Below are 16,132 nucleotides of genomic sequence, written 5' to 3' on the forward strand. Positions count from 1 at the left end.
GAGTCGGAGAAGGCTTCGTTGACGTGACTTTTGGGTTAGACGTTGAAAGACGGTAGGATTTGGAAAAATGGTTTTCTTAGTGAAAAAGAAGTTACTACTTATGAACTCCGAATCAGGTCTGACTTTGCAACTTCATTCAACTAGATCCAGCCTCTTGCTAGGTGCCGTGAGGCACATAGAAAGAACTCCAAAGAGTGTAGGACAGCACTCTTGCTTGATGCCCAACTAAGGAAAGAACTGTCACAATGCCATCTAATTTTTATTTTCAGACACAGATGAAACATGTCCTTCATTTACCAAACTGAGCTTTCACAGTGCAGTGGTTGGAACGGGACTAAATGTGAAGCTGATGCTCTACACAAGGAGAAACCCGACCTGCGCACAGGCCATCAACTCCACAGTTTTGGGGAACTTGAACGTGACCAAGAAAACCATCTTCACTGTCCATGGATTCAGGCCGACAGGCTCCCCTCCAGTTTGGATGGAGGACTTAGTAGAGGGTTTGCTCTCTGTAGATGACATGAACGTGGTTGTTGTTGATTGGAATCAAGGAGCTACAACTGTAATATACAACCATGCCTCTAGAAAGACCAGAAAAGTAGCAATAGTCTTGAAGGAATTTATCGACCAAATGCTGGTAAGGGAGAATTCTCTTAGATGATTCAGGGCCAAATTGAAACTGGCTCATTATCTGGATATTTAAAGCCAAGAGATAACTACAGTGACCAGAAGGACTATTTTTGCAATGTTTTGCAAATCTGAATAAGCCCCAGGGAAGGTGAAGGGAAGGGCCCGAGGCAAGGCCCATGCATATGGTTGTGCAGGTTGTGCACTGCACAGGGCACCTATCTAAGAGAGCACCATTGTCATTGTAGACATTGTAGATTTATATGTCTATTATGATAATTTTCTAGTGAATGACAGCAAAGGGTCCTGAGGAAGGGGCAGCTTTTTCTAACTCACATAAAGGTGTCTAATGGGTATGAGAGGTTCTGTCTAGGGGTTTCCTGGCTTCAATGCCTAGAGTTTCCTCAACTTCTATAGCTCTTCCTTTTCTTAGAAATGCCAAAAGTTTAGTGACCAGATTATCCAAAACCAAAACGGATACACATGGTCTGATGAACGATTTGTGTGTGAGTATGATTTATGTTTTCAGAAGACTTACAAAGATGAAATAAATCTTAAATTATTTAATTTAATCTATCTCATGAACTGTCCTTTTTATGAAAAAAAAAAAAAGTGACTTGACATCAGGACTACTTCAGAGAGTCACACCTGGTGGCCACTGTGGCCAGGGGTGACATAAATTTTACATGAGCTTCCTACTTAAGCCACAGACTTTGGGAAAGTGAATATTAAAATGACTCATGACTGGCTGGCCCAGGACTATGGTTAGTGTGCCCCGCCCCTTTCTTTCCTTCCTTCCCTCTCCATGGTGACTTCATTAACTGAGCCAGCATGGACATAAAGGAGTTCATCAAAATGTTTGGTTGCCCTTCTCAGTTGGGAAGGTTTTAAGGATGTCTCAGCTTGGTTTCTAGCAGAAGTATGAATGGAGACACCATGGCATAAAGGTGAAGGCATAAGTGTGGAGTTGGACAGACCAGTTTGAATTCTGCCCTGCCCCCTCCCTGCCTGACCTTGGGCAGATGACTTCAACCCTGGGCTCAGTCTCCTCATCTGTATAATCAAAAGAATAGCATTTAGTTTGTGTGGGTATTGTGACATTTCAATAAGAGAATGGATATAAGGTGCCCAGAAATGTTTCTCCGAAGTCAACAGTTAGGAAATTTCTCCAGATGTTGTCAACTCCTTGGCCCCTCACAATTTATAACGATGGACCTCTTGAAATTCCAGGCAGAAGGAGCTTCTCTGGATGACATATACATGATTGGAGTAAGTCTAGGAGCCCACGTAGCTGGGTTTGTTGGAAAGATGTACAATGGCCAGCTGGGAAGAATTACAGGTAAGGCTTCCTGTGAATGGGCACAGGGTAACCAGACTGCTCAGGGTGTTCCCTGGGGGAGCATGATGCAGGCAATCCTAGTCCTTGGGTTCAAAGCCAGCTCTTCCAATTACTTAACCTCTCTGAGCAAATGTCCTCTTGTGCAAAGGGAAGACCATAGTAGTAATTGACCTTAGCAATATTAAATTTATTATTTAATAAAATATGTGCAAAGCACTTTGTAAATTGTATATGCCATAGAAAAGATTGGTGGTGACTTTATTTCTCTTCTGGCTAGAAAAACAGCTACATCCCATGGGGATTTTGCCCCAAGCAGATAGCCTTCTTCCTTTCATTTAATCCAAGATAGTTTGAACTATATACCTAATATATCCCCAGGCATAGCTGGAGCCTCATGATAGGAAAATGAGATGGGAATTATGTTGTCTGGAGCCTCCTCTGTGAAGATCGGCTTTCAGGCCAAAGCTGAATAAAAACCCTCAGAAACAACAGCATGTGAAATTCCAAACAAAGATTCCCTTGCTGGGTTCATTTGCCTAGTGTTCTGTAACTTTCCATAGCTACAGATGAAGGGCTGAGGGAGGCTTTCTCTTTCAGAGACTCAAGGCTTCCATACCTTTCCCAGAATCGATCCTTACATTGAGATAGCCATTCCAAATCTAGGAAATCTGGAAGGTAGATGTGAACAGAGGGAGGGAGGGGAGAGGTAAATGATTCAAACCAACTGCATTTGGGAGGTAACCTTTCAGAGCCACAGGTCTGAATGTGCTACTTAATTTGACATGTGGCCCTGGGCATGTCCCCACCACCACCCCCTGCCCTAAATCTCTCTCTCTCTCTCACATACACCCCCCCCCCCCACATTGGCTGGTGTCTCTTCTAACCTTGGTACTTGAGGTCACATTCTTTTTCCTGGCTATTTTTTTTTTCTCACTTTCACCCCAAAGGCCAAGGTTCCCCTTATCTTATTTACCTGCTTTCCTAGGGAAGCAAAGCTCTTTTTCAATTTTTTAAAATTATTACTATAATGTTTTAGAAAGTAGTATGTCTTTACTTTTTATAAATTCATTTTCCCTTATGGGTACAAAGGACAGATGGCTCAAATGTGCTTGTTTTCCTTGTCTATTGGGAGCTTCTCCTCTGGGAGCTGGGACTTTTCCCAGTGGTGTGTTTAGAAGCTGATCAGCTCTCAAAAAAAAAAAGATTTATAGCATTTGTTGATTTCCATGATGTAAATACTCCCACTGTGGCTGATTTCAAGCTACTGACCTGACATCACTGACCACACAGTTTGGGAAGAGATAAGCAAAATCTGCTCTCCAGTGCTGGTGCTGGGGGGCTCTAGCCCACCACTGCCTTATTCTATCTACCCCCTAATTTTGCTCCTCAGCCTCCCAGTGAACCTGTTCCCACGACTACTTTGGATGGGAATGCAATGTAACCTGGCCTCTGACCATGGGGATTCCCTGAGCCAACCTCCCTTCCACCCTGGGCCCACGTGGCCCTGCTCTGTGACCTGGACTCAGCCAACAGTCTGCAGCTCAACTTTCTGTCTCCTCTGATTGACCCATGTTCTCCCAACTCCTCATCCTCTCTGAGCCCCAAGGTCAATCTCACCTGTTACTGAGAGCTATTTCAGGGGTAAAGCATCTCCCTTCTCCACTCACCTTCCACTGCCCTGCCAGAGTGGGATCACTGGATTGAGGGGCGGGAATTTGGCCTGTTACCCAAGGACATAATTCCCTCCCAACTCCCAAGAACTGGGTGATTCTGCTTGTTAATTATCTAGACCAGAAGGCTGCTTCATCTCTTCCATTTCCCTTTTTTTTTCTGCTCTTCCTTCTCCTTTTGCTCTCCAGGCACATCTCCTGGTATTACTTTTCATTAATTTCCTCAACAGAAGATGGCAGAAATGAATGGGTTTAAAAACATTTCAAGTACCTACATCACTTGATAATACATTAAATCTGATTCTTGCAAAAATCACCTTGGGGCGCTGGATACAATGCCAACTTGCTGAATTGGAATCTCTGGGCTTGGGGTCCAGGAGTCTGTACTTCCTTTTTTTTTTTTTTTTTTGGCCACGCTGCGAGGCATGTGGGATCTTAGTTCCCCAACCAGGGATCAAACCCATGCCCCTTGCAGTGGAAGCGTGGAGTCCTAACCACTGGGCCACCAGGGAATTCCCGGCGGTCTGTACTTTTAACCAGAAGATGCAGGTGGTCTGAACACCATACTTTAAGAAATGATCACAAAGCTGTGTTGTCCAATATAGCAGCCACAAGCCACATGTGCCACTGAGCACCTGAAATGTTGTTAATGCAAATCGAGATGTGCTGTAAATGCAAAACACACACTGGAATTTGAAGACTAGGTACAAAAGAAGGGTATTAAAAATTTTCAAATTTTTTATATTGATTACATGTTGAAATAATTTTCTGCTATATTGGGTTAGATAAAATGTATTATTAAAGTCAATCCTCCTTGTTTCTTTTTACTTTTTTGAAGTGGTTGCTAGAAATTTTTAAATTATATATGTGGCTCACATTATATTTCTATTGGACGGCACTGCCTTGGAGAGTTAGTTCATGGTGACCTTGGGGATGGGAGTAAGAGGCCCCTGAAAATGCATGCAAAATGTTTGACGTCTGTCCTGGGGAGAGGTCCAGAGCTTTTATCAAATTCTCAAACTGGTTAATCTTGTAATCAAAGCCAGGGATCACTTGCTAGACACTTTTCTGGCTATCACAGAGCAACAAGAAAGAGCTCCATTTTGTCATTTTTGTTTCTATTCTATAATAATTTCAATATTCTGGATTCAGATCCCAGAGTGCTTTGGTAAGTCTTTTGAAGTAGCAATTAATTCTACCTCTATTTTGCAGATAAGGAAACTGAGGTTCAGAGAAGTAAAGTAACCTGCTTAAGATCACACAGCTGGTTAATGCTAGGTTTGGGGTTCCATGTCACATCCATCTGACTCCAATGGTCTCTGCTCACACAAAATATGCAGCTTTTTTAGGGCAGTTTGTGATTTTTGGCTGACGGTATAAGCTGATCATTTGCTATGACTTATCTCTAAGGAGATCATATGTCCAAGTTTACTGTGACAGTCCTCATTTGTGTCTTCTGTCCTGGCACAATTATTAATAGCAGTCTTATCACTTTCAAAATTGCCCTGGTTTGGATTTTATATGGTAAGCCAATGTATCTGCTGTGGATCTGGAGGTTGCTATAAACTGAGGCTCTTACTGTTCATTTTCTCAGACTGGAAATGATGCTGTTTCATGTGAGGAGGGGGAGGCTTCCCCAGCAAGGTCTTTCCAAGGTTATGAGTTTCTCATTCTGTGCAGAGAATATCCTGTGGACTTGGGTACCTGGGTGTTGATCCACCTCCTCCCCACATCAGTTTCAGTTGGGAGCAGACAGAAGAGGAAGAAAAGCTGGCGGGTGGGGTGGGTGGGGGAGACAGAGGGAGATAAAATTAGGAGGCAGATAAAGACATGCCTCAAGGAAGCAAGGGTGTTGGCCAGGGAGAAATGGAGAGATTGGGGCTAGAACCAGGACTGCTGAGGCAAAGATGCTATCTCTTGGATTTTATACCACCGGGGGATAGGGGATGTCATTTAAAATGACCTTCATAGATTAAAAACTCAGAGACATCCCTTGAAACCTTTGTCACTCCAGGTAAGTTTCTAGTTAGCAAGGTCTTTGGGATCCTCTGGTGTTTCGTTTTTAGTTTGTGGTTACATCATCGTAGGAGCTGCTCTCTTGTTTTTGCAGCTGTTTCATAATAATGGTGAGGAATGTCCAGCTAACATTGACCAAGAGCAAGAAATCAGTTCAGGCATTTATGGGGTGGGTTAATTCTGCAGGAACTGGCACCCACTTAATTTCCCTCTTCCATACCTAGTCTAATACCTGGCCTGACCAGTGAGTCTCACACTTTCCCACTCAGTTTGCCAAACCCAGTTCAATGAAATCAAAAGCTCAACAGAGAGAGGTGGTTGCATTGTGAGGCTGTGGCCCTGGCTAAGACACTTGACCTCCCTGAACCTCAGTTCATTCATCTGTAAAATGGGGATGACAATAGCTACCTTTCCTCCTTTGTGATGTGGACCAGGTGAGCTGGTAAATGTGAATACAAATGGAAACAAAAAAGGAGTTTTTTTAATAACAAGAAAGAAAAGCTGAGTGAAGTTTCTGGATTATTTAAAATGAGATAAAGATACGTATAGTGTCTGCTTTTTATATGCACCCTTAGATGCTTTTCTCCTGAGGAACCAGTTTATCCCAGTCCCTGGTCCCCATATGTCTGTGCACTCCCTAACGTGGAGCCCTGCACAAGGTATAGTACACCTCCAGATGGAGTCTGGATGAGCTCTCAGGGGGCGCTGTGAGGGTAACCACCTTTAGTGTGGGAAAAGGCTATACAGGGCTGCGGAAAGGAGCCTGACACAGCAGGATGGGCATGTGAGTGCTTGTCCACCTGAGGAGGCCCCGCAGCCTGTGAGCCATCTCCGTGGGCAGGGGTCCAAAGCCCGGCTGCAGGTGACCCATGGCGTGGGGCTGCCAAGCCGACTCTGTTTTCCTTCCAGGTCTGGACCCTGCAGGCCCTTTATTCAATGGGAGACCTCCGGAGGACAGATTAGATCCCGGTGACGCACAGTTCGTTGACGTCATCCATTCTGACATTGATGGTAACATTCCTTGTGGGTCAGTGACCACCCACACCCTCACCCCCAAACTCCTAAAGAGTCTCCCCCTAGGGGGATCGTCATGCAGGGGTGGATCAGGTTCCTCTAGATTCCCTCTTTTCCTACGGGGCAAGTTTCCAAATCCACAAGGATACTGAAGGGAAGCTGCTTTAATGCAGGCACCCAGGATCTCCTGATGGAGTAGAGGTACGTTTCCCGTTGTCTCCTATTATTTTTAAAGTGATCATCTTGACCAGTCAAGGACGGGCTGATTTGCACACCATGTGGACAAATGTTTCCATAAGTACAACTGGGTTTGGATGCATGATTCCCTGTTTTTGTTGGTTCTTTGTCATTATTACCTTAAGCTGAAAGATATGTTTAAGTGTTGTGTCTTTCCACACAGAGCATTTCTGAACCACCTATAGGTCTCTAGCTCTCTGTGGATCTTCCTGGCTATTTCTATCTTTCATGGTGTTGATTTCATTTCTGGGATTGGGTACATGGCTTGGGGGTTGGGCTGATGTTACAGATGGGTCTTTATATCCAGATGTCTGGGAGAAGAGCTGGAGTAGGAACTTGGGGGAGAGCAGAGGGGACAGACCAGAGTGGACATTTAATAGTACATCTCCTTTGTGATACAACCACCTGAAACACACTTGACTGCCTATTGTGGGCACTCTGGTGTGGTATTCAGCAATTGTTTGCCTTAGAAGAAGTTTCTCTGTGAAATAGCTGTGTTCTTACTATGCAGTTTGCAAAGTATTACCTTACTTAGGTGCAGTACCTCAATGCTATTTTAATGCTTGATAGCATAGAGTAATTTATTTTTTGTTCTTGAAGAGGGCAAATTTTGAAGGAAAAATATAAGCTTTGCAGTCAAGGCAGAGGTGGACTCAAATCCCAGGTTTGGTTCTTTCTGGTGGTATCATGTTTGGTCCATAAGTCCTCCAAGCCCCAGAATCTTCATCTGTAACTTACTTCATCTGAATTTACCAATGGCTACTTTTCAGACATTGTGAAAATTAGAAGAAATCTGTGTAAAACCCCTAGTATCACACCCACAGACACATGTAGTTTCCTGAACATATAATAGCTATTATCATTATTGCAATGATACACTATATATGTGTGTATACATATATATACATACATACATATGTATAATCTTTTTTTTTTTTTTTTTTGGCCACACTACACGGCATGTGGGATCTTAGTTCCCCGACCAGGGACTGAACTAATGCCCCCTGCAGTGGAAGCGTGGAGTCTTAACCACTGGACCACCAGGGAAGTCCCTGTATAATCTTTTAATCAAGCATTTTACTGATTACTTTGGAGTTACAAGGTCAAAGAGAATAAGCAATTATTAAATCTATCTATAATTTTCTAGGTCCCCATTTTCTAGAAGAGTTTCCAATCTTTTAACCATCCTAGATCCCCAAACTTTAAAGGTTTCTCCTACTAAGTGAAGGTTCATTTTTTCCTGTTTCTTATTCATTAAAGACTTACACAAATGTAATTAGAGGCTCAGGAAGCACCTAGCAATGAGTGTTCCAGCCAAATATAAACATGAAACATATCATTTTATCAGCCATGTAGTGAATGAGTGACCAAATTCTCTTACATTTTCAGAAATATGGGAAATAAATTCTGTTACTAGCTTCATAGTCTCCTACTTGGAAATCACTGCTTTCTAACTAACTATCTGGCTAACTTTGGACAAAATATTTAAATAGGTTTAACGACAACAATAGCAGCAAAGACAAGAATAAGACAATCTCTGCCTATATCCTAAACAGGCAAATGAGCTATGAGATGGGAAAAGTTCAAAGCAGTATAAAAGCATAGTATATTGTCTTTTAGCACTGGGCTACAGGGAACCATTAGGAAACATAGACTTCTACCCAAATGGAGGATTGGATCAACCTGGTTGCCCCCAAACAATATTTGGAGGTAAGTGCAGATACTTTATATTTTGTAAAATAGTGGTTTAAAAAAGGTGTATTTTAAAAATCTGATATTATTCTATGTGAAGTCGTTTTTAATCAAAAACAAATTTCCTGAGAAGATAGAGGTGGTATAAATATAAATTATAAATTAAACATTATTACTCAAATATACTACTTAAAAAAAATAACCATATGATTAAAAGTGATTTTGAATTATTTCTCTCTCTTGAAAAGGTGTGTCTTTGACCTAGAAATTACACATTTGGAAATCTCTCCTAGAGAAATAATGGAAAATGTAGACAAAAATCAGAGTGAAGATATTCAACATGGCATTGTTTATAATAGTTAAGTTTTTAGAAATAATCTAAATACCCAACATAGGAAAATTATTAAATAGTATGGTGCATCCTACACAAAGGAATGTAATTCTTAAAAACCATATTGTCAGCTTAATGAAAATGCTTACAATATGATGTTAAGTGAAAAATACACAAATTATACAGTATAATCCCAATTTGTTTTTTAAATGTATATTTGTACATGTGTAAGTGTAGAAAAAAACACTAAACATAAGTGCTCCAAATAATTATTAGTGGTGATCTCTGGATGTTGGATTTCTAGGTAATTTTTGCATCATAATTTGCTATTATTTTTAATTTTCTAAATGAGCATGTATTAGTTTTATAACGAGAAAAAACTCACAAAACAAAAATGGGTAGTTGGAGGGCAACATTAAAGTGTGATGGGGGACAGAATTAAAAAAACCCACCCTGGGCTTCCCTGGTGGCACAGTGGTTAAGAATCCGCCTGCCAATGCAGGGGACACGGGTTCGAGCCCTGGTCCAGGAAGATCCCACATGCTGTGGAGCAACTAAGCCCGTGAGCCACAACTACTGAGCTCGTGTGTCACAACTACTGAGCCCACATGCCACAACTGCTGAAGTCCATGCGCCTAGAGCCCGGGCTCTGCAACAAGAGAAGCCACTGCTATGAGAAGCCCACGCACGCTAACAACGAGTAGCCCCCGCTCGCCGCAACTAGAGAAAGCCCGTGCATGGCAACAAAAACCCAACGCAGCCAAAAATAAAAAAAAACCCAAAAAACAACCCCCCCCGCCAAGTGCTCTGAATCTGTATTTCACCATTGTTAGAGAAAATTAAACAATCATGGAAATAATTCTAGAAAAAGATGATCTTGTTACAAAATGGTAGCTGTATATGGCCCCATGGGAATGACGTAGTGTTTGAAAATGATCCAGATGAAATGGCATAAGTAGGGCCAATCATATTTTACCATAAATGGTGTGTATTCAAATCCCATCCTGTGTGCTGTAATGTAACTACATCCATGAGCAGCCAAAGATAATGTGCTTTGCTTACAAAGGACATCCTCTGTAGCATTATTAACTTCATTGTTTCTGCAAGTGGAAGTTCCAGGAACAATAATTAAATGTCGACTTGTCAGATTTTACTCCAGTCCAGCTTGGCCCCATGCTTCTCCTCTCTCGCCCAGTTTATTTCTTTATGTCCTCCACTGATTTCTTCTATGGGCATATGTGGACTCCAGAGAAAGAAGAAACATTGATCTGGCTCCAGCTCCCAGTGCCTCTCCAAACTACTAGCTCACAATCACAACTCCTCTTTCCATGGGGTTCACTGTCTGCTATTGAGATCCTTACCTCCTTTGATTACCCATCTTTGGGACCCAGTTCCTGTTTCTGAATGATTTCATCGTCTAACCCTTCAACCTTCTGATGAACCTCTCTGATATTTTGTACTTTAGTCCTTCATCAGCTCCAACTCTTCTGATGGCCACCTCTATGCCTCATCAGCCTCCTCTTTCACCACCACATCACATGGCACCCACCAAGAATTAACTTGAGGCTTGTGTCTCACCTCTTCTTGCCCACTTACAGCTTCCAGTGCCACCTCCTATTGTTCAGCTCCTCTCACTTCACCCTTCACCTCTGGAGCAGAAATGGAGCCCCTGTCACTTGTCTGCTCTCATGAATGCCCTGTGCACCCCCAGGCCCTTAGGTCTCTGCCATGTCAGCCCCCATCTTTGCTTGGGCACATTCTGGAGAAGTCATGGAGTCTTGTTGATCAAGTACAAGGTCCAGGCAAACTTGTTAACTTCTCCAAGGCCCTCAATAATGCCAGAAAAGCCTCATACTTATCTCTTGCTGACTCCCTATGATCACTCCTCATGCTTCTATTCCAAATACCGCCCCAGCTATAAACCCTCACCTCTTAGAGGTGAGCTAGATCTGACTTTTATACCTAGATCAAGGTCCCACCTGAAGGAGCCATTTTAGCTATCCTAACCTTAGATCACAAAGTTGGTCTTTACATTCATTTCCCCATCTGACCCAAGGTGGAAGCATCCCCCATCCTTTTTCACAACTATCTCCTCTCCTTGCCCTCATTGGGGATCTTCCTCTACAAATTGCTCCCCAATGCCGTCTTTCTCTCATGTCTTTACTGGTTTAAATGTGCTTGCCTTCTGCTGAAAACCTCCGGGGGATCTCTGACTACCACTGACATTTCTTCCTCTCACTGACAAAGGAAGGACAAAGTCAAGTCCTTTAACCTCTCTGAGTCTCAATGTCCTGCTAGGTAAAATGGGGGTAATCATGCCTATCTTCTTGTCTCCTGCCATTTGTCAGCATGAATCCTGATCTATTGGTTTTATAAGGATTAAATGGAATCAAGTACATTGAAGCTGTTAGCACAGTGCCTGGTGTGTAGGAGACATGATAAATTATGTGTATAAACAATATGCGAGGCACTATTTATTACTAAATGCTACAACTGCTCTACTCTTTGATCATTCCTTTTACAACCCAGGAATACAGTATTTTAAGTGTGACCACCAGAGGTCCGTGTACCTGTACCTTTCTTCGCTGAGAGAGAACTGCACCATCACCGCGTATCCCTGTGACTCCTACCGGGATTATAGGAACGGCAAGTGTGTCAACTGTGGCATATCACAGACGGAGTCCTGCCCCCTTCTGGGTAAGTCCAGCAAGCAGTTTCCCACTCTGATTAACAAAGAGCTAATTTCTGGTAGAATCCTAGCACCATTTTACCATCTAAAAATGGGCCTGAAAATCCTGTTTTTAAAAAATTTACTGGGCTTCCCTGGTGGCGCAGTGGTTAAGAATCTGCCTGCCAATGCAGGGTTCGAGCCCTGGTCTGGGAAGATCCCACATGCCGCGGAGCGACTAAGCCCGTGAGCCACAACTACTGAGCCTGCGCGTCTGGAGCCTGTGCTCCGCAACGGGAGAGGCCACAACGGTGAGAGGCCCGCGCACCGCGATGAAGAGTGGCCCCCGCTTGCCGCAACTGGAGAAAGCTCTCGCACAGAAACGAAGACCCAACACAGCCAAAAATAAATATAAATAAATAAATTAATTAAAAAAAAAAAACCCCACAACCTACTTAGTTTTCTGTAGCCAATTTGTTCTGTGAAGTACTCTGGGGTCTCCTAATAATAAAGAATGTTAGAAAGGCAATCTATATGGGATTTCATCCAGAAGGTAGAGCCACCTCCCTGGACACTTTATTCTAGCAAGAAAAAGAAGGTTCCAGAAGAGTTTCCAAGTTCACCCAGGCACAGTCACCTTATGTAGTCTGCTCCTGTGGGGACAGGAGCACCCTCTCCAGGCACACAACCTCTCTGCTGGGGGAGGGTTTGGCAAAGCAACCCCTCTAACAAATTGTGTCTGTAAATGCCCTCATGCCACACTCTGGTGCTGTGTGCATGGACACATACAGGGGTGGGCTGGGGTAACAGACACCGTGGAGGCTGCTTGGATATTTGCTAAGGGTTAGTAGAAATATTCCGGATGGTGGAGACTTTGCAACTGGATGGTCATGAGAATTCTCTAATTGTACCCAAAGGAAAGACTCAAGTTAACATCAGGGCATGCTATAGACAAGGGGTTCTCAGACTTGACTGTGCATCTGAATCATCTACGGAGCTTTTAAAAAATGCTGATGCCTGGGTTCCACTCCAGATCAGTTAAGTCAGAATGTGGAGGCCACTCCCTAGCAGTGGGAACAGAGGAGAGAGAGAGGCCCCAGGGATGGCCCTCAGCCTCATTCCTGTAGGCACGCCACGAAGGAGGGCGTTTCCCTGCCTGTTGACAGAGTAACAGCAATTCCAAGTTCTCTGCACTTCAGGGGCCCAATCATAGTTCTTCAAGAAAGTACATTGCTTTGCAAAAGTGATGCTGTTCTAGGTATAAACCTGAATCTGTTTTAAATAATCTAGAAAATGAATGTATTGCTGGAAAATATCAGTGCTATTTTTAGTCTACCCAGTGTGTGTCACTCCCCACAATCCCACCCCTGCTACTGAGGACCAGGGTTGGTGATGTAATGTCAGTAGATAGGGGGAAAAGCCACTGGAGGGTCCTTTGGCAAGTGGGTACGAGGGGGATTGTCTCGATGGTGGTGGCAGTCAAACCCGCTGTTCTCACTATCTCCGCCATTGCTTTTACATTTATATGATACATGTTAATGTTACACTTTTCTGACTTATTTTATAGGCTACTATGCTGATAATTGGAAAGACTATTTAAGGGAGCGGGATCCTCCTATGACTAAAGCGTTCTCTGACACAGCTGAGGAGAAACCCTTCTGCAGTGAGTGGTGAATGTACTTGCTTGCTGTTGCCCAACTCTTTTATTTTTGGAATGGCTGAGTCTCAGCTTCCTGGCTACTTCTTGGCAAATGAAGGCCATGGTGAAGCATGGACTTTGGAGTTGGAAGGACCTAGGTTGAATCCTGACTCTCCTACATTATAGCTGTGTGACTAAGACATTTAACCTCTCTGAGTCTCAATGTCCTGCTTGGTAAAAGGGGGATAATCATGCCTATCTTCTGGGTTATAAGGATTAAAACCTCAACAAATCATAGTTGTTAGCTTCACTGGATGGCCATTCTAATCACTAAGATCTTCCAGAAATTTGCTTGAGCCCCAAGAGACGTGAAATTGTGGTTAGGAAAAATCAGGTGTCAGCCACATGTATGGGTCAGTTCCAGCTCCAAAACAAAAGCAATGACCTTCTAAGGACATTGAGAGGTTGGGTATTCAAGATGGGAGCTAAATAGGGCAGCAGATGATCAGATGCCCCGGGAAGCAAGTAGGAATTTTCCTGGGCAGATGTACATCTTACAATCTTATCCCCCTTTTCACTTTTCTCGGGAGCAACCCCTATAAAAGAAGTTGCAGATCACCAGGTTTCCCTCCTCCTTTGGAGCCATGAGTGGCAGCCCAGGGTTTGGTGTCTGCCCAATCCAAATGGGGCAAGCCCCTGAGTACTAATGGGCCATGAAATGGCAACCCCATGGCTGACCTTATTCCCTAGTGGGACTGTCATTTCCCTGAGCCTCTTTCCCCTTCTCTGCAAGTCTGACCAAGAGATAGCAAATCTCACTATCATGGTGGGATCCCCATCTTCCCAGAGCGTCCTTGACCTTGGGGAGCAGAGAGTAGAGAGGAAGAATAGTTCTCTGGATACGTTATGTGCTCTCGTTTATTCAGTAGGAATTAATGGATATCCATAGGTATTACTGCTGGGATTACAAAGAGGAATAACCATCCCTTCCTAGTTATCATTGTAGTATATTTTAGCTTTTTTAAAAACCCCATAAGACATTATACAGGCAATATCTGTATAGATGTACACATATGTTTACCACTTTTTGGTTATCATTTGTCTTGCATTTTGTAAATAAAGTGTGTTAACTAATGATGAGAGAATACCAGAGCACGATAAGAACTCTGAGAGAGACCTGGCTTAGTCTGAGGGTCAGTGAAGGCCTTCTGGAGGGAGTGCATTCAGCTGGAACCTGAAGGATGAATTGGCAAAGGGGACAAAGTAAGAGCGTCCAAGTTGGGGAAAGGCCCAGAAGCAAGAGAGAGCATGGCAGTGCAGGTGGTGTGGCGTGACTGGGGAAGAGATGAGGGAGGCTGGGTAGGCTGGTGGACATGGCCCAGATTGAGGAAGACCTTGTCAGCTGTGGAGGGTCTCTACATGGCCCCCTATTTGGTTTATTCTAAAATGGGCAGGGATTGAAGTGAACCAATCATACTTGGCAGTAGGCCATGAGATTTCAGTCGATAAGGTGGAAACACTGATCCAAGAGTGACGCCTACACATGGCAACTGCATACCACTGAGTTCTGCCATCACTCAGGCCATCTTTACCAAAGGGAATAGGAAAAAATATTAGAAAATTCTGCCCTGGATCTTTGCAGAAAAACTAGAGGAAGAGAAAAGGAGACTCAGTTATTAGGGAGGTTGGGTTTTTACGAATTGAACCTTCAGGAAAGCAGTTGGTAATATTCTTCTCTTACCATGTTCTCTCCCTGTTTTGTAGTATATCATTACTTTGTGGATATTATAACTTGGAACAAGAACATACGAAGAGGATCCATTACAATCAAATTGAGAGACAAAGCTGGAAACACCACAGAATCCAAAATCAATCAGTAAGTTGGGCTGGGATTCTTTGCAGCTTGCTATTTCCTTTTTTGCTCAGAGAAATTAAATCCCAAACATATCTACTTTTTAGTTATAGGTCTGTATGCGTCTTTGTCCTATAAAATACATAAAGGGGTATATTGCTTAGTTACTTCTTGTGGCTCTTGATCTTTCAGGCTCTTTACAAATGGAATTGGTACAGGAATTTTTTTCCTTCTTCCTTCTTTCTTTCCTTCCCTCCCTCCCTTCCTCCTTTCCTCCCTCCCTTCCTTCCTTCCTTCCTTCTTTCTCCCTCCCCCTCTCCCTCCTTTCCTCTCTCCTCCTTCCTTCCTTTGTGTAAACATTTAATTTCAAAAGTCATCCCTGCTAGCTATAAATGATTTAAACAGTAAAGAAGTATGTAACATAAAAGCACAAACCTTGCCACATCCCAACAATCCCATGCCCAAAGGCACCCACTCACATACACACGTTTCTATTCTTTTCTGAGCTCATAATATACATATATACATAAAAACATATATATATTTCTGAAACTCAGAAAATCTAATTTGCAATAGAAAATTGGAAACACCCTAAAAATCCAATGATGGGGAAATTGTTAGTTCCCATATAATAAAATAGTATTCAAACATTGAAGTTATTTATAAAACATATTAAATGAAATGCTTATAATGTACTAAGTGAAAAAATGCAGGATATAAAATTATATAAAGTATAAAATTAGCTCAACACTGTAAAAATAATGAAAAAGAAACATGCCAAAATATGTTAGATTGCCCCTTGGGTGGTAGGAATATGAGTGCTTTTTAAAGTTTCTCTTTACTTTTCAATTTGCTGTGCTGTTGTATATATATAGTTTTAAAATAACGAATAATATTTTTAATCTGTTACTTTTATAATCAGGAAAAAGGGAAAAAAAACCCAAACCCTTTAGTGTAAGCAAAGGAATTTGAGGCTCCTTTCATTAAATGACTTAGGAGTTGTTTCCTGGGTCCTATTATCTACTAGACACTCGGGTTGTCTCTTGG

General features: G+C 42.7%; 1 protein-coding gene across 3 annotated transcripts in view; it reads left to right on the forward strand.

Moving 5' to 3' along the window:
- The window catches only part of LIPH (lipase H), a 49,707-nt gene that overhangs the window by 15,196 nt on the left and 18,379 nt on the right, over positions 1-16,132 (forward strand). For 2 of the 3 annotated variants that reach the window (XM_082392981.1, XM_082392983.1), the window contains exons 2-8: positions 270-637; positions 1,858-1,966; positions 6,562-6,663; positions 8,524-8,613; positions 11,456-11,623; positions 13,162-13,257; positions 14,998-15,109. In XM_082392981.1, the coding sequence (XP_082249107.1) occupies positions 270-637; positions 1,858-1,966; positions 6,562-6,663; positions 8,524-8,613; positions 11,456-11,623; positions 13,162-13,257; positions 14,998-15,109 (1,045 nt within the window). The remainder of the gene's footprint in view (positions 1-269; positions 638-1,857; positions 1,967-6,561; positions 6,664-8,523; positions 8,614-11,455; positions 11,624-13,161; positions 13,258-14,997; positions 15,110-16,132) is intronic. The other variant, XM_082392982.1, reaches the window with a different exon arrangement.

The sequence above is a fragment of the Balaenoptera borealis genome (genome assembly GCF_965194805.1).
Source record: "Balaenoptera borealis genome assembly, chromosome: 5".
Taxonomy (NCBI): domain Eukaryota; kingdom Metazoa; phylum Chordata; class Mammalia; order Artiodactyla; family Balaenopteridae; genus Balaenoptera; species Balaenoptera borealis.